We start from the raw sequence: 24,881 nt of genomic DNA, 5'->3' as shown, positions 1-24,881 counted from the left end.
GGATCATCAAAAGGCAAGGGAAAGATACTAGTGCCAAATGTACAGCTTTTGATGCCCTGTAGTATTCTGAGATCTTATTCTGCCTCTGTATAAATCCCACTTTTGACTCCAGAATGACCAGAATCTGCTACAGCAACGCTAAAGTCAGATGACTTGGCTAACATCTAAATCTTGCCTCTGTAAGAAGCAGAGAAGGAGCAGCTAATAGAGACACACCACATGAAAAACTGGCCTGGGCATGTTCAGTTGGACCATAAAGCACATTCCCGTTGCCAGGTGGGTCTGACACACCCTGCATGAGCAACGCCCCTGGGAGAAGCACAAGTTAAACTCCCCGTGTCAAGGGGAGCCTCAGCAGATGCAACTGGTGCTGCATCATCTTGAGCAAATACATCTGATGCCCTGGACAGAAACAAAGTGAAACATGAAACTTCAGAGCAGGCACCCGGTTGGTGTCTCAGGTGCAGCACAAACTGCAGCAGCCCAGAGGCACAGTCACCCTCTCTGCTCCATGTGACAACACACCCCACACATCTCCTTGGAATCCCAAGAGAGAGCGAGACAGTAAAAGCAGAAGGGGAAAAAACCACTGCTGTCACCTCATTTTTACTTTGCTTTCTTTGTGGGGTTGGGTTTTTTTCCTCCCTTCTAGTGCTCAAGCACCAGCAATGCAGTTATATGCACATCAACACATTATGACTTCCCTTACAGGAATAGGTTGTGGAAAAAAAAACCCCAAAACAATATGAACTCAATTATAACAGATCATAAACTTTTAATAGAATGCACTCCAGTGCCAAAGCACAGTGTAGTTAAGGACCATAATTCATTTTAGGATTTCTTTTGAAGTTTTTTCTTTCACTTCAGTAGAAAACAAAATCCTTTTATCAAAACAACAGTGCTCCTAGTCCACATTTTATGCAGCCCTATTCTATTTGCTCAAGTTTTGAACAATATCTTGATTTTCACTCGCTCTTTCTTCTGGACAGATCTATTTCCTAGTGCATCTACTCCAAAACCAGTACTTCCAGGAAAATTAACTGTAACAACTATGGATAAAATCATGTTTTGTTTATATTTCAGGTACTAAACAGCTGCTACTAGATATTGCTACCAGATGTCCTGGAATTATATGCTATATTATGCTCGATTTTAACTTTCACAAAATTACAAGCTAATAAAAGATGACATTGCTGTAGTCAAATGATTTATTAAAGGAAAAGCCATTAAGCTCCTTTTAAGCTTCACACCCCACTACCCCAAATAACTCGTCATTATATACATCAGTGAACAGATGTAAATGTCTGTACCACTTTGAGATTTCAGTACTATCCCATAGACCAATTATATATCCAGATGCCTTTTGCTTTAACAGCCTCCTGCACATCTGTCCATCTGAACCTGAATGCATGATGACTGTTCCTTTCATGGCTAAAGTACCTGCAGGATGACACAAATCTGGGTTTCACACAGTTCATGGAAGAATCAGCTTTTTCTGCCACACAGACCAGCTCATACCCAGCTAAGGCAACATTTTACACATTGAAAACACCTGGAATCTAAACCCTGGGATGGCTGAACAACAGAACATACCCAACTTTGCTGTGTTACATTCTATTTAATTTAGACACCTCACTTTCCAAATAATTAAAAAAGCTGAAACAAATTAAAAAAGCTGGAACATTTGTTGTGGGATTTTAGGTGGCTCAGAGGGTGACTTTTTTAATGAAGTCCTATAACCTGATGATAATCAAAGTACAGGTGTTATTGTGTACCAGTTCCCCAAATGAAGTCACAGAGCACCATCTAATAGCCCATGTGGCTACCAGCCCTTCCCATCCACAATCACAATAAACATAAGTAACATCAAGCAGGAGCAACAGCCAGAGAAACCCGTCACACGTTCTTATGTGATAATGAAGCCAGGCACGAATACAGTCAATCTAAATAGCTCCTTTCAATCATCTAACAGGAAAATACAGACATTAACTGGTCCACAGAGTACTTCAGAAGTTTGTGTAAACTTGTGTTTAGGCAAGCAAATAAAACATTCCCCCTAATTCTACCCTCCCATGTGGCAGCAGCAGGTCCTCACCAAGCGAAGCACATTATCACAACTCGGAGCTTGTAACAGAGCCCATTAGAGTCGAAGGCACTGGGGAAAGGTCCTTGAACTGTGTTCTAAATCAGGAGCAGGTTCACTTAAGTCAGTGAAATCCCCCCTGGGCCAACATGGGGAAAGAGAGAAAGTGCAGAGTAGCTCCAGCTTAGTTACAGCAGTTAAAGGGCTTCTGCTGGAGACAAGAACACACGTGTGTGTTACTTCATCAACTTATTCTCCCATGGAGAGAAAAGACAAGCTACCTCTGGAAAGGAAAAGGAGAAATAGTGAGGGAGATGAGCCAGAAACGATTGTTTATAACTTTAGATACCAAATCCCCAGTTAATGTATATTAGTCTAGCTCCACTGAGGCTGCAGTAGCCACACAATTTACACAGCTGAGCATCTGGCTCTAAATATTTAACTGTTCAAAATTCTGGTGTGCATCCTTGCGTGGCAGAGCTCCTCTGACTAATCACGCTAGAGGTAACCACATCTTAAGTGTGTAGTTCTAAATTGAGTAGTATTACCATTAATAACACTGCCTAATTAAGACATCTATAATGTTTTTAATGAGAAAAATTGAAAGTCCTTCTGGAATTTTTCCAGTCAAATTAATTCTGAGGACTTTAGACGTTATTACAAGTAATGTTACAGGAATGAAAATTAGGTCTAAATTAGGACGTGTCACTGTACTTAAAAGCAGGAGAAAGAACGGGAACACATTCCATTTTCCCCTTTACACACCATTCTCTTCTATAACATCGCACCACAGGGGAAAATAAAAACACCATTCTGTGGTCTGCTCTAAGTTGCCCTGCATATAGTTATACCTGATGTATCTCCAAGGTCTGCACATATTTTGACACTTTGCTCTCAGGCTCTTTTTAAACATCACATCAGTATTCTCTCATGAACGAATATTTCCAGAGTCTTAAAGTGAGAATTGCAATGGCTTATAGAGTCTCTAATCCTTTTGGCTGCAATTCACACCAGTTATGCTTGTCCAGAGCAGAAATTCCTCCTGTAAGGCTGCATATTTAGGCAGGGAGCACTTGTGGTTCAAAATTATCAGATCCAGCCCTCTAAAACAGCACAGGAAGGAAAGGATCCACATGGTCCTGAATGACACTCCTGAGGATAACAACCAGACATTGGAAAAGCCATCAAACCTGGGGGGGTTTTGTACCTCTAATAGACCAGTCCTGCAAACTACTCCATGCACATTTCTGGGCTGCAGCTGCTGTTGCTTTATCACTGCTTTCATTGTAAGAATTTAGCAAGCATAACCCCACAAGTCTCGTGCACAGCTGGACTGGGTTACTTTGAAGCTGTAAAAACACTCAAATCCTTGCTCTTCAAAACAGCTTATTTGAGCACTTGCTTTCATACCAGTAATGTGAGTCATGTTCAAAAACACACACAGGTTCAAAAACTTTGAGTAAGAGTCCTGACTGTGTTCTGACTGGATTTTGTATGAACATCTCAGACTCAATTAGAGGAACTTGAAGCTTCTGAACTTTTGGGACTCACCTCAAGCTTGAGACGTGACTATAAGTTAAGAGAATAATGAGTTACAAAGTGTTACCTTTGGGAGAAAAAAGCATTTGTAGCATGACAAAACACACAAAACTCACCTCTGCTTTGGCCTGAGCTGTGCTGTGTGTAGGATCCCTCATATACATTCATCCACACCTTCACATATGTATGGATAACACATACAACATGTGAATTCAGACACTCAGCATCCTCTTGACTACAGCACCTAATGCAGGCACATTTCTTCACTCTCTACCAAGAAAAGCTTCTCTCCAGATCACTCTGACCCAAAAAAAACCCCCCAAATTTGAATTCTACAATTCATTATGTCTTAATAAAGACAAACAGAACAGTGTGTTTTTTGGGCAGGTCTGTTAATTAGGTGGTTTGTCCTTGAGACAGAGATTGCACAGACTTTTTTTTTTAATGCATTGTACTAACCCTGAGGGTGTTGTCAGGGCTTAGATAATATTTTGAATGGCCTTGCAGCTTACAATGATTAAAGTTTCGATAATAGCAAGGACATTCAGACATATCCATGTTCCCTAAAAGCTCAGGGAGGTTTACCCTCTTTCAAAGCATGGTGTTGTTTACAAAATCCTGGCTTAACTGAATTTGAGGACTCAACAGAGAAAGAAAATCTGATTTTTATCTTCTGTTAATAGCAAAATGTATTAACAGCAGAAAACAAACAAAATGCTTATCTGTTATTGATACTTGACAGATATACATCTTGGATTTTTGGAAATGCCATCACAGTTATTGCTGTCACATGTAATGCCAAAATATGAATGAATTTAAAAAAAACCAAACAATCAAGCATTTTTTTTCAAGGTCTTGTATGTTTTAGGTGGAATACAGCATTTTAATTACAAGTTAAAAAAGAGCTAGTATTGAATTAATATAAGGAAATATAACATGGCTGCCATATGGCCACCATAAATTCAAATTTTTATTTAAATTGTAGCATTATAATGGCCATCATTACTTTGTTTCTTACTAAGTGTTTCACATGCAGGAGCCTGATGAATTATTATTCAAATAGCTCACTGTTAGCTATTAGGTTTAACCTCTAGTTTGAATAGTATTATAAAGGGGAAAAAAAAATCCCTTTGCAGTACCCAGCTGCAGGTTGTTTGATGTGAGACTTCAGCAAGTATTTCACAGGGGACACTAAAGATTGTCATATGATACTTCTGGGCTGCACAGGGTTCTACACACAGAAAGATCACCAACTTGGTGCTGTGGGGAAGCTTTTGCAGGTAACACCTCTCTCACTGTTTCTCCTCTCAGACCAGCTCAGACTAAAGCCACAAAAAACGGGAAAGAGCGACTTCTGTGGCAGTTTGAGCCACCTGAGAAGCATTTACTGCCTGCTCTGATATTTCACTGAGAGTTGTTGACTGTGCTCAGAAGTGGGTGGATGAGCACATTATTCCAACGAAGGAGAAAACTGTAGTCATTTGTTCTTTCAGGCAGAAGGAGAGAAGCATTCCTAGTAGGCCACCTCCACTCTCTCCTTTGATCACTGCTGACTGCAGACAGCACAAGGAGAGAAGAAGAACCTGATTCTTTCAGCAAGTTTAAAGCGTGACAAAACCAGGGATCTGGCAACTGTCACCAGTGCTACTCGGTCGTTTGACATTGCAAATCTAAGAATTTCATTTCCAAATTCCCCAAATGCATCTGCCCATTAAGGGTTATCAGCATGGCAAAGGATGAGCTTGAAATAAAGGACAATCTGATGACTTCTGTGAGTCTGTGCAAGATGGAGTTTACCCAGCAATGGCAAAGAGCAGCTGAGAGTATTCTGTTGTCCATCTGCCAGGACTCCTGTGGATCCTCATATAAAATATGTTTTTTAGTGCCTGATTATCATGATTTAGAGGGTAGAGGGGATGAGGTACAATAAATACAGGAGGAGTAAAAGCTTATTACAAGATAAATCTTTTCTGCTTTTATTCCCAGATTTGTAAGCACACAACTTGCTTTAAATGCTCGCCAGCAAGATTTAATTTAAGTTACCAAGAAGGGAAAATGACAGAACTCCAGAAAAAAAAAGTAAAGGAAACTTAGACAGGGGGGAAAAGGAAAATATTCTTAAAAGCCCATTGATTCTAAAATTATTTTTCTTTTAGTAACGCATTGATGCTGATGATGTATTTCAGATTATTGAACAAGAACAAAATGACAACAGTCAAGTTTCCCCTTGGGTTGAAGTCATTCTGTTAACCACAATTCCCCAAGCACACTAAAAATACATCTTCATTGTCACAAGGAGTCTGCAATATATATTTAGGACAAGGACTAAATGCCGGCAGCTGGATGCACTGCAGAAGTAGAGGGATGCATTGCTCATTAAGATACAAAATAGTTACTGTAATTAAAGTTTTAGTTCAAATAAACAGAACCAGTGCATGACTCCTTCCAAGACCCCCCAATCAGGCTTGTTGCTCTGGGTTCTCAGTACCAAGGTCAACAGGTACCGATGAAGAATTCGGAGCTCCTGAGCTGTGACTGCTTATTAAAGACTTCTTATGGGGCTTTGCACAAGCTACTTTCTTGCTTTGTACTTGAGTTCCCCCTAAGTGAGATTATAATCTAACTTCTCACAGAAGTCAGGACAATAAAAATTAGAGCTATAGTAGCATGCAGAAAGTGAGGACCCTCCTTGTGTCCCATTAATCACAGCCCCCAGTAATGCCACTCTGCCTTGAAAGGTTCTCTGCACATCAGAAGACTTCCCTGCCAGAAAACCCAGTTCTAGAGCAATTGGTCTGGGAGACAGAAACACCAGAAACCCTGGAGATCTGACTCCAGGACAGTCTGTCAGACAGTAACTGTTTTCTTTGAGAGGGTTCAGTTATTTCTTTATGTTAGCATGCTTTCTTTTTTAATAGCACACTGGAGTTCTCACTCTCAGGTTCCAAAGGCCTTTGCAGACAGGGGGGTTGAAGCAGAGGCATGCTCATTGGATCTCAGCAATCTCCAGATGGGAGAAGCTCCTCTTTCTAGATCTTGTACACACACACAGGGCATAGTCCTGGATCCCCAGACTGATGCTGCAGCTCTGAGACCTTGACACCAGTCAATTCACAGACAAATACATGAAGACTCCTCATTTCCAGTATACTTCTTTTCTCTATCACGAGTGCAATGCAGCATTGAACAAGTCAAGGACTACTCCTGGTGGCAAACAAAAGGTTAAAGCTTTGCAAAGTGCAGTTATTCACAAGACCACTCTGACATTTCACAAGTCAAGAGGAACTATTATTAGCTATGTCTAATAATATTGCAAATTCCCACCCATGGAATCTGTGTGCAATTCTCCACTGAATTGGCAGCCTTTGGCAGTATCACTGCCACATGATTGCAACCAGGCAAAAAACTGCCATAGCACAGTGTAGCCAGCTTGAAAATACCTTCACTGCTCTAGGGAGATGAGTGATCCCTTTGGAATTGGTTTTTGGAACAGTAAACTAATGAATCACTAACAGCTTTAAAGTAGACAGAATGTATTGCAACACAGCATGTAGTGCTGCAGAGCCGAAGGAAATCTGTTTACAGTGCTTCAGCAGACACTCGAAATCAAGATGCTCACGAAGGATGAGGCTGTTAAGAGAGAAGCAAAGCTCCAAGTGCTGGGAGAGCAGTTATCCCTACCAGGACCAGCAGCCACTCCCTGGTGCCAAGGGTGGGCTCTGACACCCAGGCACGTTAGTCAAGCACAGGAAGGCAAGACAGAGCTCAAGGGAGGGTTCCACATGGAAATAGGGCAACAACAGGCCCCTCTTCTCCTGGGCCTGTTTTGATGCATGTGCTTCAGTCCTAAGTACAAAGATCAGAAACTACTTCTGCCATTCAGACAACAGTCACTGCCAACCTCTCCCCAGCCACAGCCCCCTGGAAGCCTTGTCAATATGATTTATATTTAGTAATGAGACAAGGTTGACACCTGACTTTGCATTCAAGCCAAAGGTCAGCTCTATGCATATGGCTGGTGGGAAAAGGCACTGCTTTATAATTCTGATTCTTAGCAAAGCAGCACAGTCTGAAGAGAGAAGTTAAATAAAATAAAAACCACCAGTATCAAAGCCCCACAGAGTTGGATGGGCAAGGGGAAGACCAAAGCTCAAAACCCTCCTCAACTTAAGGGCACTCAAAGCCACAGCTATTTTTTAAGCTCCCCACCCTACTTTTGACCAGCCAAATCTGGGCTGTTACACAAATAAGATGCCTTGGGCCAGAAGGGTTGTCCAAAAAATAAGCAAAAAGGAACATAGCTTCGAAGGGAACAGTTAAAACCTTGACTGGAAAAGACAGCAAGTTTGATACACTAGTGCTGTTTATCCAGGGATTAATTACATATTTTACAGCAAAGACTTACTAAATAAGACAGAACACCAAGGAATCACTTCCTTGGAGGATTCTCTCTACCCATTAAACTGCAGTCAAACTTTTTCTCCCTCTCTTTTTAGGTCCCCCACTATACACACCTCCCAGTCCAGCAGCCCTGTCTCAGCAAGAGGTCTTGCAAACAGCACTCAGCAAAACCAGAGAGGTTTCTTTACAGGTGCTAAGGAAGCTGATCAGATAGTTTATCCCTTCACAACAAATTTATGGAGAAGGGGCAAATTAAAAGACAAATTGATTATTATTTAACCAGATTGCTCAATATTTGTTGTTAATGAAATTCATATAGCCAGAGCAGGTGACTGTGCAGTGAACTAAGGAATAACAAAGCTGAACTAAGGAATAACAAAGTTCAATGAGAAGGGAAAAATGTTTCTTTCTGCTGCACCAGGGTAGTACAAATAAATCACTTGCAGCTAAGTAACCAAAAACATCCAAATTTCAGATCCAAAAAATATCCAAATTCCAGTGCAGCTACTACAAAGTAGTTTTAGAAATACCAAAAATAGCTGTAGCAATACTAGAGCCCTACCCAGGTGCTGCATAGCCTTCCCTCCCTTCCCCAAAGGGGCTGAAGATGAAAGTTTAGCCTGATCACATCATTCAAACTCTATTTCCTACCCCCATAACCTGGCATGAAATTCTGCCCACCCTGTACATCTCCAGCTTGTAGGCTGGGAGAGATGTACTGCATGTGCTTCCTCTGCTTGTAAAGCAAAGGAATGCACTCACAAATCAGCCACAGTTTTATGAGGAAAAGGAGGGAGGACCTTCAGCTCCCATCATATTTGGAGCCTTATTCAGAACTACACACACTGCCCAGGAGCAGTCATGCCACAGGGAGTGGCAGAGTCAAGGCCTGCCATGCCCTGACTCAGCCTCGCTGTTATTTAAATCCTCAGCCCTTCCAGGGGGGGTTTGAGCAACACTGAGCTCTGCAGCACAGACTGAACAGGGGGACACAGAGCACCCACAGAGTTACTCCCCTTTTAAAGTTCCTCACAGCACTATTATTAGGTGGCTGCATCCCAGCTAACTGAGAATTTTGGCAGAAACTTTCCACAGATCCCTGAGCCTTCTGTATCAGTGCTGTTGATTCAAAGTGACACTTGCAGTGAAAATTCACACTTGAAATACAGACTCCTGCCTATCAGGCAACTAAGCCAAGACCAGCCAATTATACAAGCATAGCTTATCAAACAGTAAAGATTTTGGGGTGCAGCAGGAATGAACTACAGGCCAACCCCTGAACTGGGGAAAATCAAAGTTGGCTTGTACCTCTACTCCAGTGTCAAGCCAACTCACACACTGTCCTGCAAACAGCAGGTATAACACAGTGGATCTCAGGATGAGAAGTCTGTGCTACCAGGGCTCCCAAGGCAGAAATGAGAATGCTGGTTTGCCCTTAGTCATTACACATACACAAAGAAAATCTGCAAAGTAACTATTTTTCTATTTTTGTTTTCTATTCAATGTTTTGAAAGGTCAAATGTATTTGCTCTCTGCTGTGTTGCCTTTATCAGTGCTTGAACTCAAGCACTGCCAGATGAATCATGAGTCATACAAACACCCCAGAAATACAGTGTCAGAAGCAGATCCATTGTACATGAGTTGTGTGCTCAGTTGTCAGGGGAGGATTGTTTCCTTTTTAAGCATGGAAGGCCCTACAGAAAACTAACAGTCAGTTTGCAAATGTGCCTGAAACCAGGTTCTCTTCCCTTTGATCTCTGCTCTTCAGCTGGCCTCTGAGAGCTGTCAGAAAATAAGAGAAAGGACATAAGTCTGAAACTATATATTAGCAAAAGCAGTAGGAGAGGGGAAGTCACATAGTACCTGACAAAACTTTGGAGCATTTATCCCTCATAACAGTTGTCCCATTTCAGCAAGACATTGCTCAACTTTTTCTGGTATCTGGCTTACTTCATATTCATTGCTAGAAAGCCATAACAGAGTTGTACCTCCCACTCTGAGGTTCTCTGGCCCTTTCCTGCCTTTCCACTTCCTCTGGGACACACTCAATAAGCCATTAAAAATCCTGCTTGTGTTACCTGAGGGACATGTGGCAAGTCACCTTCCTGACACACACAAAATAGTCTCTGAGAGTTAAAGTGACGTGCAAACAGGTTCAAAAGAAACTGCAGTGTGCTCTCCTGCCATGAAGGCTGGTTTGGCCTCACTCCTTACACCCAGTCCTCTCTTCTCTCCATTCCCATTCCAACTAGGCAATTAGAGAAAGGCATGTCCTAAATCGTATTTCATTTGTGTGATAACAAGTTTCCCAAAGCATCAGTAGAATGGATCTAATGATCCATTAGATCACAACCACAAAAATGTCAAGCAGTAGAGATAAATGTTGTCCATCAACACATAGAACAAGTGATAATAAAGTCCCAGCAAAACACAAAGTGTAGGAGGGATGTGAGTTCTGTGGCTGGACAGTTAATGAATGCTGGAAACAGACCTGGAGTTCTACAAAGGATTAAATCTCCTGCTTCTCAGAAACCAGATATTGATACCAACAGATGTGTATGAAACAGTATCAGCATTTCCTGATGCCAACAACTTCAGATCCAGATACGAGCAAGAGCTCTGGGTATGGGTGTCAGCCTGAGCTATCAGGCAAGATTGTGTGTAAAAGAAGATGTGAAGTCAGGTAAAAATAGGCTGGATGCTGCTCCATCTGTTAACTGTATCACAAATATAAAAGGCTGCTTTCCAAATCCTGACAGCTGCAAAAAGTTACAGCACATTGAATAGCATTTTGGGTTTCCTTTTCCTTTGGTTTTGTTTCCCTTCCATTTTTGTGCTTTAAGGTTTGCTCTTCTTTCTTGTATTCCTCAGTCAGCCAAGGAAAGGGACAAGAAATTCAGCAGCTGTGTCAGCAGGTTTATTGTCAAATAACTGTCCCAGCACTTCTGGCTCCAAAGATCACCAACTTAACACCATTAATGGGGAAGATAAATTAAATTCTCTTTTCCACATATACAGCTAGAACTAGACTGCATATGGGACTGAGGGAGAAAGGAATAGGGTAATATGAATATACCAAGAATGCACAAGATTTGGGTCAGTACATGAGTACTAATAGTTGCATTTGCCTACAACCTCAGCTGAAAGTTATAGCTTAGCACTGTACTAACTGTAGGGAATCTGCACATTACTCAGTGAAATAACAGTATCCATGTAACATGTTTAAGGAAAGCAACTGCTTCGGTGTGTCTGGTTCTCCTCATGGTGCAGAAAAAAATCCCCATCATCCTTTCATCTATCACCAAAATATCTATAAGTACCAAGAACAAGAACAGCAAAGGACTTTACAATAGTGCTTGTTGAAGCCAATCTAAGAGAAGTTAAACCACAGCAGTAAAAACTATTCACCCTTTCCCCAACACCAGGAGTTCTGGAAGAAAGTTGGAGGATAAAAACTAAAAGCACTCAGACTATCCGAATTATTTTAAGCAGATGGAAGAGAAAAGAGAAAAAGCAATTTGAACAAGGAAATTACAGGAATGCTGATGCTTCCAGGCAGCCTGGAGGTAAGGCAGGGAGAACCATTCACGCTGTGCATGATGGCTTTTTATTCCTACGTATCCCAGCTAGACTCCACAAACACACAGCATGCAGAAATCAGAAGTCAAGAACAAGTTGGAGAAACAATTTTTTTCAGGTTCAACATGAGCTATTGCAGACAACCAAGTCAGTTTGTTTTAACCCAAACTCCTTCAGCTACCCATAATCAATGTTTAGCTCCCATGCACGGCAGGAAACAAGTTCTGTGCTTGTGTGCCTTTGATTCCTGAAGGAGCAAAAGCTTTGAAAATTGTTTTCTTGGGAAGCAGAAGAAAACTGAATCCTCATTTCAGAGGGACAAATCCACACAGGAAGAGGTAGCTGTTCCATAAAGTCAGACACTGGTTTTCAATAGTCCATACAAGTCTACAGATTCTCATGTTTTGGGCATGTAACAAGTGGTCCATCCATGTGCCTTAGTCCTCCCAGGAATTCCAACATTAGGTGCACCTCACTAACAGTGACACTTTAGGTCAGCAACATCACATTCCCAGAAGCTGGGCAGAGTGGAACAGCCATGAACCTGCTCACCTCCTGCCAGGGGATCCCAAGTTTTAGTAGCCCTGCCTCCTCCAAACTGAGGGAAGGGAGGAAGGCTGTAACCTCTATCAGTGAACACATGGTGGGGGAAATATTCTGCCACTGAGATTATGCCTCACATTGCAGTGGAAATCTCCAACAGCTCTCCCCTACCCAAGCAATTGGTTGTGTATTGCCTTGTCTTTTACCCCAGGTCATTTTGGTCTCAAATGCCATGAGTGTAACCAGCTCTGCCAGCCTCATCCTCCTCCTCTGCTCCAGCTGATCATTCTGCCAGCAGCCATCACACAAACACCAGTTATGAGCAAGTACACGCCCCTTCCTTCTGCCTAAAACAACTCCATGCATCATGATTAGCTAAATATTTTCTCTTAGTTTCCTCTCTATGCAAATAACTGGTTGTATAGAGATAAGCAGCTCTTTGGCAAATCATAACTAATTATATTTTTGAAAGTTGAGCTGCATTATTAAAATACAGAATACACCAGCTCCTGATTGGCCTGAAGACTGGATTTATTCTGGGCTCCCTCCAATCAGAATTAATCTTTCCAGAGCACAGTGAAGTGTCACCACTGAATCAACACCAGGAGCCGAAGTGACAGCAGCAGACATCATTACTCAACTAAGATAACAGACCTCGAGTCATTGGAACAGGCAGATGTTGGAGGCTGTCTCCCATTTCAGAATAATGTTCCTCTCACAACTGAGCAGTTATTTTAGGGAAGCAAGGATAAATTCATTACCGTGTGTAGGGTGCTCAGATACCACAGTAATAGAAGCAGTTGTAACATTCCAGTGTGTACACAGCAGGAATGCACCTGGCATTGACATTCCCCATCCTTCACCTGGATAACACAGAGCAGGGCGGTGCAATCAATCCACACCCACTGGAGACCTGCTCCAGTGTTAGTGTGAGCAACAAGGCTTTGCTGCTGCAAACACAGAAAACTCAAGTTGAGATGTGCAACACCAGAAGTAATTTCCACAAGAGGCAGAACTATTTATTCCCGGCATCAGCTTGTATCCAAACTTATCAGCTGCTCTTTTATCAGATTACAATAAGTAATATCCTCACTGCACAGAATGCCACACTTCCATATTTATAGCTAAACTGCATGGATCAACAACTAGGGAAAAGCATTGATGACATTTAAAACTAGAGATTGAATTCTTGTTTTTAAATGAGATCTTTCAGTTAAAAGCATCAGAAGAAAGTGATTCCAAAACTAGAAGCAGATGTCACAGCCTTGAAAAGCAGTGAATGTGGGTGTAGGAAGGTGTGCTTCCCATTGCTGACAGGCTTTACTGACCATCCCTACAGCTTTCTCCCACGGAATGACTCCTGCACTGATATTACCACATATCACACACAATTCAACAAGGGCAAGGTCCTGCATGTGGGTTGGGGCAATCCAAAGCACAAGGACAGGCTGGGAGGAGAATAGATTGAGAGAGAGTGTTCAAGGACAGGTTGAATGGGGCTTGGAGCAATCTGGTCTAGTGGGAAGTGTCCCTGTGCATGGCAGGGAGGTTGGAACTGGATGATCTTTAAGGTCCCCTCCAACCCAAACCATTTTATGATTCTGTATTAAAGACAGATGATCAAATATGCACCTAACTACTTTAGTGTTCAGGTCAGAGCTGTGACTCAATCAGTAAATTGACAGGAATATCGATATTCATAAATCAAGATTTATAGAGTTCAGAGTCCAGTTAGTTCAATTGGATCATGAATTATGAACACAGACATTTTGGAAAACAATAAAACCCACTTTGCCTGATGCACAATAGTCTTCAGGCAGCAGGCTAATACAGATGCCCAGAAATCAAAGCTGATATTTATGTGTTGCTCTATTGTAATTTCATTCTCATTTATCTTTACCCACAAGTTTTTCATTTCACATTTCACCTGAATAAGGACGGTAGATAATGCCCAGGACTTCCTGGCACTTGGAAGACCATTTCCTTATGTTGGCAGAAGGTCAAGCTGAATGCCTTTTAATTTGGCCAGTTATCTCACCATAGTGAACAGCTCCAACCTGCAGCTGAGATATCCATTCCTGCTGCACAGCATAGTTGGAGTTGCTCAGCTTCCTCTGACAGAGCTCTGAAACAATGTGTTTAACAGGGAAGGATATGCCCATCCAATTCCAAAGGCTAATTCCATCTCCTTACACTTGGAGAGCAAAGTACCAGATGCTCCGGATTTCCTCCTCTCTCAGCTCCAGAGCAGTGTTATGCTCAGCTCCCACAGTTGGATATAGCTGTTTGTTGTCTGATAAAACGTGGGTCCTCAGGGGAAATGCAGGGCTGTCTCTGGGGAAATGTATAAATACACCTTATTTGGTAGTAGAGGAACACAAAGCAAACAAGTTTGTCTATGGGAAAATCCTTATGAGGTCTTGGGAACACTCTTGCCAGGGTTTTCTCTGTTCCCAATCAGTTACCAAGAGTTGGCTCATAGTTAAAACATAATCAGACATTTCAAAGACCATCTTACATCAAGAAAACTATAGTAGGGTAAGGAAGAGGCAACTTTACATGATATCCCCATCTTCATCATTATATGTTGTGTGTACAAGTATGGATCATACTCCTAATTTGTGCTGGGATAGCTCCCTGGTGGGTCCAGATGAACTTACAGCAGCTTGGAACTTCTGTCTTTATACAATGACCCCATGGACAGCTGCCAGCTTATATTTTACACTTATGGGTTCAAAAACCCCTACCTCTGACTCCAGGACTCTAAAGAAAATGTGCACAGCAACCCTTCTAGAAATTCCAAGTCACACCAAGCAAGTGAAAAGAAATAGGTTAAGATTTTATAAAGTTGATGAGCCAATTATCAGCATGATAAGTACATTGTAAAATGTTTGGATTTTTTTGCTCCACAACAATTTGAACAAATCTCGGTGTGTCAACAGTTTTGAGGATTGATTTGAAGCAACCTGAGTTATTCATCCTCTTTCTGCCTCTGCCACAGGTGTCTTGCTGTCCCTGTGGCAGACAGCCATTAAAGTATGGAATCAGCACTCCCTTAGCTGTGTTCCCAGCCAAGTTTGGCAGCCTTGCCTTGGAGCAGGTGAGGAGCTCTCACACTTTTCACAGCTCAGGGGAGGAACAGGGGGTAACCAACAGGAACCTTCAGTGACAGCTGAGGTCACCTCAGCTTCCAGGTACAGATATTTGCAAATGAGCATCTCTTATCCCAAATTCAAGTTGTATGTGTACACATATTTTTGTGTACAGCCACAACACAGTGCTGTGACATCTTAATGGCCCAGAACCTGTGGTTTGGAGCATTTGGAGCCCTGGTTTACACACAAGTTCCACAAGGTCCATCTGCCATGATTTCTCATAAGCCAAAAACATCTTCAAACTTTTAGAAACCCCCTTGCTGTCTGTACTGTTAACACAGCCTTCACACACACAAGAATTATTTGCTCTTCATTACATACAGGCTGTAAAGTCCTCGGGAATTAAATATTAGCTTTTAGAAATATACACACTACCATTACTAATAAGGAATTAAGCATTAGTTGTTCACAGGAAGTGAACAAAAGACTTTAGACTGAAATAGATAGCTATTATTAGTGTCTGTTGGGCTTTTTTAATGATAGTTTGGGGAGTAGAACCTTTATCAAATGGAGTCTAAGGAACCTTAGGCAATAACAATTTATTCATTTCTGACAGCTGGGTGTCCGATTTTGAGATATTTCAAAAGCTTGAAGGGATGTCCAGCTTCCTAAAAACAAAGCTCATTGCAACACCAAATTAGACACCCATACAAGGACATTCATAGATATCAGAAGTTATTTAAACACCTTAATCAGCTTTTCCAAGTGGTTAGAGATACTGATAACAACTGTGTGCTGAAAAGATTCGCCCTACTCTTAAGAGCTCATATTTATTTTAGTCTGTTCATAGAACTGTTTTAACCAGCTCCCTCAGTCCAAATCTCAAAACCCTTCTTTTTTCTCTAGCCAAGAAAATCATTGGTGCAAAACAGTAGAATACTGGATAAGATAGCAGTGGAATGAGTTCCCCTCATACAAAACAGCAAGACTTTCAATGAATTAGATCCTTCCATTTGACAGAGAATACAGTCCACATCACATACACAAAAAAAAACCCAAAAAGAAGCAGGCAAATTTCCAAGACCTCTGAATAACAGAACAGTGGTTAATAAAGCAAGTCTTATTTTTCTCTCTTCTTTGGCATTTAATATCCTACTGATTTGTGTACACTGCCATTTTGCTTGCTGCAGGACACATGAAGTGACAGGAAACCCAGCCTCCCATCTGGGTTGGTCCCATCCATCTGCTGATTAGGGCAGGGCACAGTGCAACCATATGGCCACAATCAAGAACCCACTAATATCATCCAGAGTTAACTGGGAAGTGCTATAGCCCACTTAGTCTCCTAAGGATGACAAATCCCTCTCATTCTGTCTCTCCTCCCCAGTGGACATGGGAGATTTGTCTTGTTGCCTGCACAGATGAAGCTTTGGTTAGAACACCAGTGAATTTTGTGCTTGTAGCTATCAAAGATGGAATGAAGAAATTATATCCATGAAACAATTAAACTCACTAACCTGACCTTTCTGCTCCAAGTCCCAAATGAAGCTCCCCCTCCTCCTAAAAGGAGGAACTCTGAAACCTGAGGCTAAAATCCTGACATGCAGCACATTGGTACAGCCCAGCAGCTGAAAGTCAGAGATGTGACTCCAGCAGCAATGCAGGAAGAGTGTGACACTGAGAGCTCTTATCTACCTTGTTCTTACATATTAATGGAATGGGAAGAGCCTACTTATCCAGCAACAAACAGGAAGAAAAGGAAAGGCAGAACTTGATGTCTCCTTGAAGAGGCACCACTGTTGCCACCTATGTAGTTCTAATAGTTCCTGTTGCACTGCTCCACAGAGATAGCTTTTAGGAATACTAATTTCCTAGCTCTCAAGTCACTAAAAATCAAATCAATAACTCCCAGTGGATCACAGCACAAATATCACATGTGCTAGGACAACCTTTATCGATTTTTGATCATCAGAAACAGAAAGCAGGTCCCAACATAATGCCTGAGTTACATCTTAAGTTGAAAGGCTGAGTCTCAGGGGGTGCCCAGAGTGGGTTTTCACTGTAATGCCATAACTCCAGGAGCATTTTCATGACCAGTTTCCACTTGTCTACTGTAACAAACCTCCTTGCTTAGCAGTAAGGACTGTGGTCAGGTCCTACAAAAGGGTATTTTTACAGTGTAGAGCTGCTGTCAAAAGTCACGCTAACTCACTAGGTGCCAACCTTCCCTCCAAGGTAATATTTGATAAATAGCACAGTCCAACTGCTGGAATGGCTCTTTGTTTTGGGAAACACCATCTTTTGAATGAGACATGCAAATGGAAGATCATTTTTGACAACATAACCACAAGTGATGGCCTGAAACTGTGAGGACCAAGTGTCAGCCTGCTCACAAAATGCTTTTCAGTACAAATAATAATACATAGTAATTGGCAATTGAGTTTTTCTAACATTTCTAAAGCAATTTTAGAACTGTTATTTAGCACAAGAGACACAGGACTTCTCTAGAACTCCCAAATAATAAGAACTCTTAAAAAACAAAAAAGACCTACAGCAACTTGATAGAACAGGGAAATACTCGGTCAAAATCTGAGCATAGTCTCTAACGTTATGCCAACAGACTCTGTGTGAACAAGATGTTTCTGTTTTTCCTGAAGCTGACAGATTTCTCTCAATACCTGGTGCTGCCTTTTAAGCTGTGCATGGAGCCCTCTTCTGGAGAAATCCGAAAAAATAAAAGCTTAGGAATGCAGCAGTGAGGGCTCTGCATTAGGGGAGAGAGTTTGAGGACTAATTTTCTCTATTCATTTTAACGACAAGCTTGAAAAATCTATACAATTTTCCAATTGTCATATTTCAATGGGTTGCAACTATCAAAAATGTGGAGTTTCTTCCTCTTGTAAGCTTTATTTACAAATTTTACTTGGATTCGTGTCTGCACAAAATGTGTAACACACAAAAGAAAGGCTGTGAAAAACTTCTTTTAAAACAAGTATTTTGCACATAGGTTTTAGAAAATATCCTTTGGGAAAAACGTAAAACACACAGATTTTTAAATCTCTCACATCAGAGTGCCTATTTACTGCTTACTGTACCCTGCACAGGGAACTGCATAAGCTACCAGAGTACATTTCGTTTTTATTGTCAGCTTCAGATCAATAAAGCTGGATGTTATAGTTATGCTTTGGAGTTTTAAAGGTGAGTCTGAACTAAAGGATTACTTGAAACATCTTCCTCAGTTACTCCAGCTAATGCTCAGTTTTCCTTTTGGTGAAATAAGGACAAACAGTTGGTAGCAGTAGTGTAGACTAAATCTTTGCAAGAGGAAAGAATAATTTATTGTCCGTCTCTACCACAGTTTTTACAAACATAATTGATGGGCTGCTTTGTTGACATGAAAAAGTGATTTCTCATCCTTTTAATGCCTCAAAAGGCAAATTTTATACTTAAAAATGCAGTTGAATTAGATACAGACCAAGAAGACACAAAACCAAAGCTACTAATTTTAGACATGATCTACTGATAAAAAATAAGCCTTTTATAGTTCATATTCTTACCAACATAAGAATTTCCTCAAACTTTTTTCTATGTTGGAAATTTTGCTATCATTAAGTTATTTTATCTCCTTCTTCCACAGAGAGTATTGCATTACTGGATTGCTGCTGCTCAGAAAGGATGTTATCAAAATTGAGCTTTTCTGGTTTCCACTGGCGCTGCATTATATGAGACAGTCTTGCTACTCCTAAGAGAGAAAAAAAGAAAACCTGCAGAAAAAGAACCCCCAATGTGTTACAACCACTACACAGCCAGATGGCTGCATTTGTTTAATATGTTGTTTCTCACATTCTTCTGTTTACTTTTCCTGTCACATGAAAGTTGTGCATGTGGCTTGTCAACAAGAGGAGCCAAGCAGCCTCTCAGTAATTCTCATTTCTCTCCCTCACATGCCATCAACTTCAACTCATGCTTTAACCTGCCAATACTCAACCTATACCTGAAGGCAGAATTACATACACTTCCATATTATAGCCTGATTCATTCCCCAATTCATTAACTCTTAGACATGATCTATAAAGTAAACTTGGAGATGCATTAAGTCACAAGGTAGAGACATTGCCAGATAGAGCTGTATATGCTAATAAAGAAGGTGGAGTGCAGTTTAAGCACTTAAAGCAATGCTAAAGCACCACAAGCTCAGCCCTGCATTACATTAGAACTCAGCCCAGCAAGGGAAGAAACTCTGAAGCATGGCTGAAAGTTATCAATAAACTGCACAGCTGTTCTCAGAACCAGGTGTCTGCACCTTGTCAAATTTTAAGTAGACATTAGTGTTAAAAAAATGCAGCTGTGTTTAACAGGCCTTAAAAATGTGTCCTGTTCTGTCACATACATATTGCTTTCCCTACAAGGGGCCACTAAAGAAAATCCAAACTCTAGCTGATTAATTCAGTGGTGTGCTAGAGAAGCTGCACAAAAAAAAAAAAATTAAAAAAAAAATACTAAAACCAGAGAAAGCCAAGGAAACCAGATGGGAGGTCTCCAGGCCAAGATGAGAGAGCACCAGTTCGGTATATCCACAGGTTACCTTTGCACTGTGTGTGCCCTCTCCCCCAGCCCCTCTGCTCCCTGAGCGTTGCTTCTCACTGGCAGCTTTGCCAGCCCAGCTGCCTGCCCAGGCTGGATCCCTGCCCACTTGTGACAACTTCTCCTTCCCAGGAGCCCTCTGGGTCTCCCCAGCCCTCCCAGGAGCAGCAGCTCAGCCAGTCCCAGCAGAGCTGGCGAGCTGCCCATGGGCCAGCCCTGGGACAGAGCCACAGAGCCCCAACTCGGGCAGGCAGAGTGGCCCTGCAAGGAACCTTGTGTATGTCACCAGCACACACTGCTCTGCACCATATCCATGGCCCAAAGCAGCTGCTTTCATTTGTTCCACTCCCTGGAGCAGGGCTGTTATCCCGAACCCAACCCAAATGCCTTTGTGCTTGCTCACAGCAAATCCCCAGTCACCGAGTCTCCCACTGTCCCATAACTTCAGCCACCCACGTTCATGTGTTTACTCCTTATCAGGTTAAACCAGGACCTAAATATCCCAGCCTTGATCCACAGCATGCACACATTCAGTTCACCCCACTGCCTCCTACTTACACACTGCGTGGCTCCTCTCAGCAATAAAGCTCTCCCAGTGATGAGCCCTCACCATTTTTCGCCTTATCATCCTATTTTGGAAAAGCAGACCAAATGCCTGCTGGAGATTGCAGCTACACAGGCACGAGGGCTCGGGCTCAGCGTCCCAAGCACTAGTTTGACGCTCCAAAACCCCCCAACCCCCTAAGGGTTAACACAAAACCACTCGATCGCAAGTCAAAAAGGAATTAACTTTTATCCCTACTCAGGATATCAGCACCACTGTCACTAAACGCAAGAGTTTACAGAGCTCCCGAGACAAAAGAAGGAAGGATGCACTTAAGCTGGACAACAAAGGATTTCCAAACCTCCTCTGAGCTTCCAAAAGAGTGAGCCCTGTAACAGCGGCAAGAGGAAAAGAGCAGCCAGGAGGTGTTGGGAAGTCAAAGCCCAGCGAGTCCCCGTGCTTTGACAGGCAGCAGCAGCGGGGCTTCAGCAGCTCCGTGTTTTTAAGGCTGGGTGTTTTTTCCTCTGCTTTCTGGCAGAGGGGGATCTGTTACATTTAATAAGAGAGAGGCTACATAGCAAGTCACTAACGGAGTATTACACATCTATCAGGAGAGTACGGGGAAGGGAACGTCTTGCAAGGTCTGATTTTATTTTTCCTCCATATTCCCCCCTCCTCTTCTTTTATAAAAAAAAAAACAAACAAACCAAGCAATAAATAACGTGAGCTGCCTGTAACAGCCTTCTACCCGGCAAAAGCCACAGAGGGAAGAGGCAAATCAAAGTTGCAGCATTTGATATGACAGAAAATACTGCTGCTGCAGCTGCAACCGAGACACTTGAAAGATTCCCCCCACCACCTTTCCTGAAGGGAAACAGAAAAATGCTATATATCACACGGCAAATTGGTTGTAATTGTAAATCAAGGAACTACGAGATTCTACATTCCTAGCAACTGGCTTAGAGCAGAGATCCTGCATCTTTAAACAGTAATTCAAGCAATGTATAATTACTCAGAAATCAGACCTGAATTACAAATACTTTCAAATCCAAATGCACAAAAGCAGAAAGATGAAAGAAAGCAAGGAAAAAACACACATTTCTTACCTGGGACAGCAGAAAAGACAGAGTAAGTTGAGTTTTGTGCTGCATTTTGCCAGACTAGAAGGTACCAGAGGCTTTTTCATTCATGCACTCGGCTGCACTGAGCATATTTTCACTGTGAAACAGCCTTTGAGAAGAGACTCTGCCTTGAGAGCCAGCCAACTTCCCAAATAGATCAGCAGCATCATCACTAAAGCATTGGATAGAGTCTGATGACCAGAACCAATGGCTTTACAAGGATGATTTCTTCACAAAGCATCCCCATTTTGCATCACACATATTGGGCAAGCACCTCTCACAAACACAGCACCTTTAGAAAGCATTTTGCTTTGGTGTATTTGTGTGTTTAGTTTCAGTCTAACACATCATGCCTTACAGATCTTGATGGTATTTTCCCTTTCAGAAAATGGAATTGCACAGAGAGTAATAAGAGCAACTCTGAGCACCACTGCAAAGAGATTCTCTTTATTAAAATGTTAATAAGGTATGCTTTGTTTTCAATAAATCAAAAAAATGACTGCTGCAGCTTTGGCTACTTCCAAGCCTTAGAAGGAGAACACAGTGAAATTTTTCAGTGCAGTAGAAATACAGATTATATTTTGTGTTTTCCCCTCAATCTCACAAACCATAATGAAGACAGATCCATTCTAGCCTGCAGAAAAAAATCCATCATAAGGCAATAGATCTTATTAACTGCCCAGGTAATGGCAGAACTGGCTTTTTTCATTCAGTGAACTTGAATCTGGGACAAAGTTTTGAGGGTGCATGCCCTTCAATTACAAAAACTTCTCCTGTTTGAAACAGGGGACCTGATGGCTCAAGGACCTGCTTTCTCTGGATTGGTTGTGTTGCAACCCAGCAAGCAACTCAGGCAGATGGACCAAAGATTAGGAATGGATTCCCCTGCCTGCATTTCCAACTCCACCTCTCTTGCCACTCCCCATTATCACAACACTCCAGTCTTTTTTTGAGTTGTCTTCTGGTAGTCACCAGAGTTATTTGGCAGTACCCTTCCCCCATTTTTAGAAGGATCAGAAGTCTCCTCAGCTCTCATGACTGATGTTTTTCCCTTGCTTGCTCATCCAGCAGAACCAGCTGCCATCACTCCCTGCTCTGCCCCACCACAGGTGGCTGCTGTGCTGGTGGAGATGAGAAGAAAGCTAGGGAGGGAAAGGCAGGTAGGCAGATACTACAGGAGAAGCATTCAAAGGAGCTGCCAACCACTTTTGAGTTCCTCAGCATCAGCAGGAGCTTCCAGCTGTGAATAGTGTTGTTTGATACACCACTGCTAGTCTACTGCTCACAGCTTACATCCTCCTTTACCTACCCACTGGACCAAAACTGAGGGAAAACACTGTCATTCCAAGTTTAAGCCCTCACATGCAGCAGTAACTCTGTTCCAGTGCCTCCATTACACACGACTATAAATTCTCAAGATGGATTAGAAGCCGAACAAAACCCAGCAGGAACTACCAGCAGCAATAATAACGTTCCATATAACCACAAAAGGTTCACCACTTAGACAAAAAAACATAAAGCAGGTAGGTTGCTTTCTTTTTCATCCTTTTTTAAGGCAGAAAGCCAGCTTAGCAGGGTAAAAAAAGAAAAATTTTAGAGCTCTTTATGATTAAAAATAAGTGAGTGACCACCTCCCATTGCTGCTTCAGGGAGCCAGCTCCCCACCAAGTGTAAATCCCAGCCTCAAGAGGATCACCTAGGAAGTTTATAAACCAGGCTGGGGGGGATTATAGGTCACACCCCACAGAAAACAGCACCACCTGTACCACAGTGTACACAGCATTTGTATGGGGGCACTGGAATTTGAACACTCTCTTAACCCCACAAACAGGGGCCAAACAGCTGAGTGAGTTACCAGACCAACCAGAAATAGGTGGTGGCTGAAAGAAACAAAGGCATATCTGCATCCTGTTCCACAGGAAAGGGACTCATTTTAAAAAAGTAAAAGCCAAGTCATGGGGTAGATGATTCACTCCAGGGTAATGCATGCAGCAACTCGAGATTTGAGCCAACAAGAGCAAATAATTTCTATACAAGACACGACCTGGGCATTGGGGCCACCCCACCTCAGGAGCAGAGAGGGAAACAAGGAGTTTGGGGTGTTCCCAACGCTCCCACAGGCACAAAGAACACAGCCATCCCTGGCACCATGGCACCCCTCCTCACCACTGAGGGGCCAAGCAGCACAACCAGGCACAGGGCAGGACCTGCCTCAGTGAGGGGCCCTCCCAGCCAAAAGAAGCCACATATCACAACCCTCTTACAAAACAAAACAAACAACAAAAAAAGGCATTTTTGAAAAAAAAAATGATTTACTAACCTTTTTTCTCCACTTCCGCAAAGCCTCTGTCTGTCTCCCTCTCTCTCCTGCCTTGGTCTCTACTCACAACTGCCCTTATTTGTCCCTCTAAAGGGGTAATTAAAGATCTCTGGAGGGGTGATTAACCAATCCTGGAGGGGTAATTAGCAGTTCCCAGGGGTTAACCCTTGCCAGGCTGCTGCCAAGCCCTGGCACAACATGGCACACCAGCATGAGGGCAACTGGATCCTCACCCACAGGGTCTGGCCACGCTGGGAAATGGCCCCTTTGGCTTTGCTCACCTGAGGCGAATTCCAGCCCATCAGAGCCCCGGGAGCTCTGGGGGTTACTGGGGTTAACTGGGCACAGGTGGGCGGCTGCCACAATCAGCTCCTGGGGCCCAGGAGAAGGGTTTGGCCCCTCGCAGGTGGGCTCCCAGCCCAGCTGTGTCTTCTGGAGTCAGCGGCAGAGTCTTCTCTGCTAATTAGCTCATTAATGAAGAGCTTTTAGGTTATTAATTAGAAGTTAATAGTTGGTTGCTCAGTCTGTCTCAGCCTCAGGTGACTGGAAGAGTTTCAAACTCTGCACAACCTCACTGAGGAGCCGGACAGGAAGCAGGTGATGGAGGGCGATCTCTCTCTAATCCCCCTCTTGAAGTAGTTTTGCTACACAAATGAAACGTGAAGTTGTGGGGTCATGGAGCAACAGCAACAGAAATAACAGTCTCAGATTTAGGGCGCAGTTAGAGGAGGGGGTCCAGACCTTCCCTTTTAGGGCAAGCCGTGCTTCTCTTCCTTGCTGATGCAAAGTGTGTAGTAAGTTTAGGCAGTGACTGAGAGGGTCTTGGTCTGTGAGGAAAGAAAACTTCTGCCAAGACCTCTTCTGGATCCAATCCCACGTTAACTGATGGGTGTAACATGCTCTGCAGTCTTTAGGTGCAAGATGCCATCATTTTCACTTATAAAATCTGGAAAAACTTGACACCTCAGCTCACTCCCTCTCCGTGACATTCTCTGGCCACAGAGGCCAACGCTGAGCTGAGGCTAATGTGAACAGTATTAATGACCTGCAACACATAAGGTGTTGTCACAGA

The 24,881-nt window shown here is 42.5% G+C and overlaps 1 protein-coding gene across 3 annotated transcripts in view; it reads right to left on the bottom strand.

Annotated features, from left to right (window-relative positions):
* CDH13 (cadherin 13) overlaps positions 1 to 24,126 on the bottom strand; it is a 448,971-nt gene extending 424,845 nt beyond the window's left edge. Inside the window, exon 1 of one of the 3 annotated variants that reach the window (XM_064670959.1) lies at positions 24,091 to 24,126. In XM_064670959.1, the coding sequence (XP_064527029.1) occupies positions 24,091 to 24,111 (21 nt within the window). In that variant the 5' untranslated portion in view covers positions 24,112 to 24,126. Of the gene's footprint in view, positions 1 to 21,474; positions 21,640 to 24,090 lie in introns of those variants that run through there. The other 2 variants (XM_064670957.1, XM_064670958.1) reach the window with 2 other exon arrangements.
* Between the last annotated feature and the right edge of the window lie 755 nt (positions 24,127 to 24,881).

Source organism: Pseudopipra pipra, chromosome 14, assembly GCF_036250125.1.
Source record: "Pseudopipra pipra isolate bDixPip1 chromosome 14, bDixPip1.hap1, whole genome shotgun sequence".
NCBI lineage: Eukaryota > Metazoa > Chordata > Aves > Passeriformes > Pipridae > Pseudopipra > Pseudopipra pipra.
The sequence above is the reverse complement of the archived record's forward strand: the minus strand, read 5'-3'. Positions and strand labels throughout refer to the sequence as shown.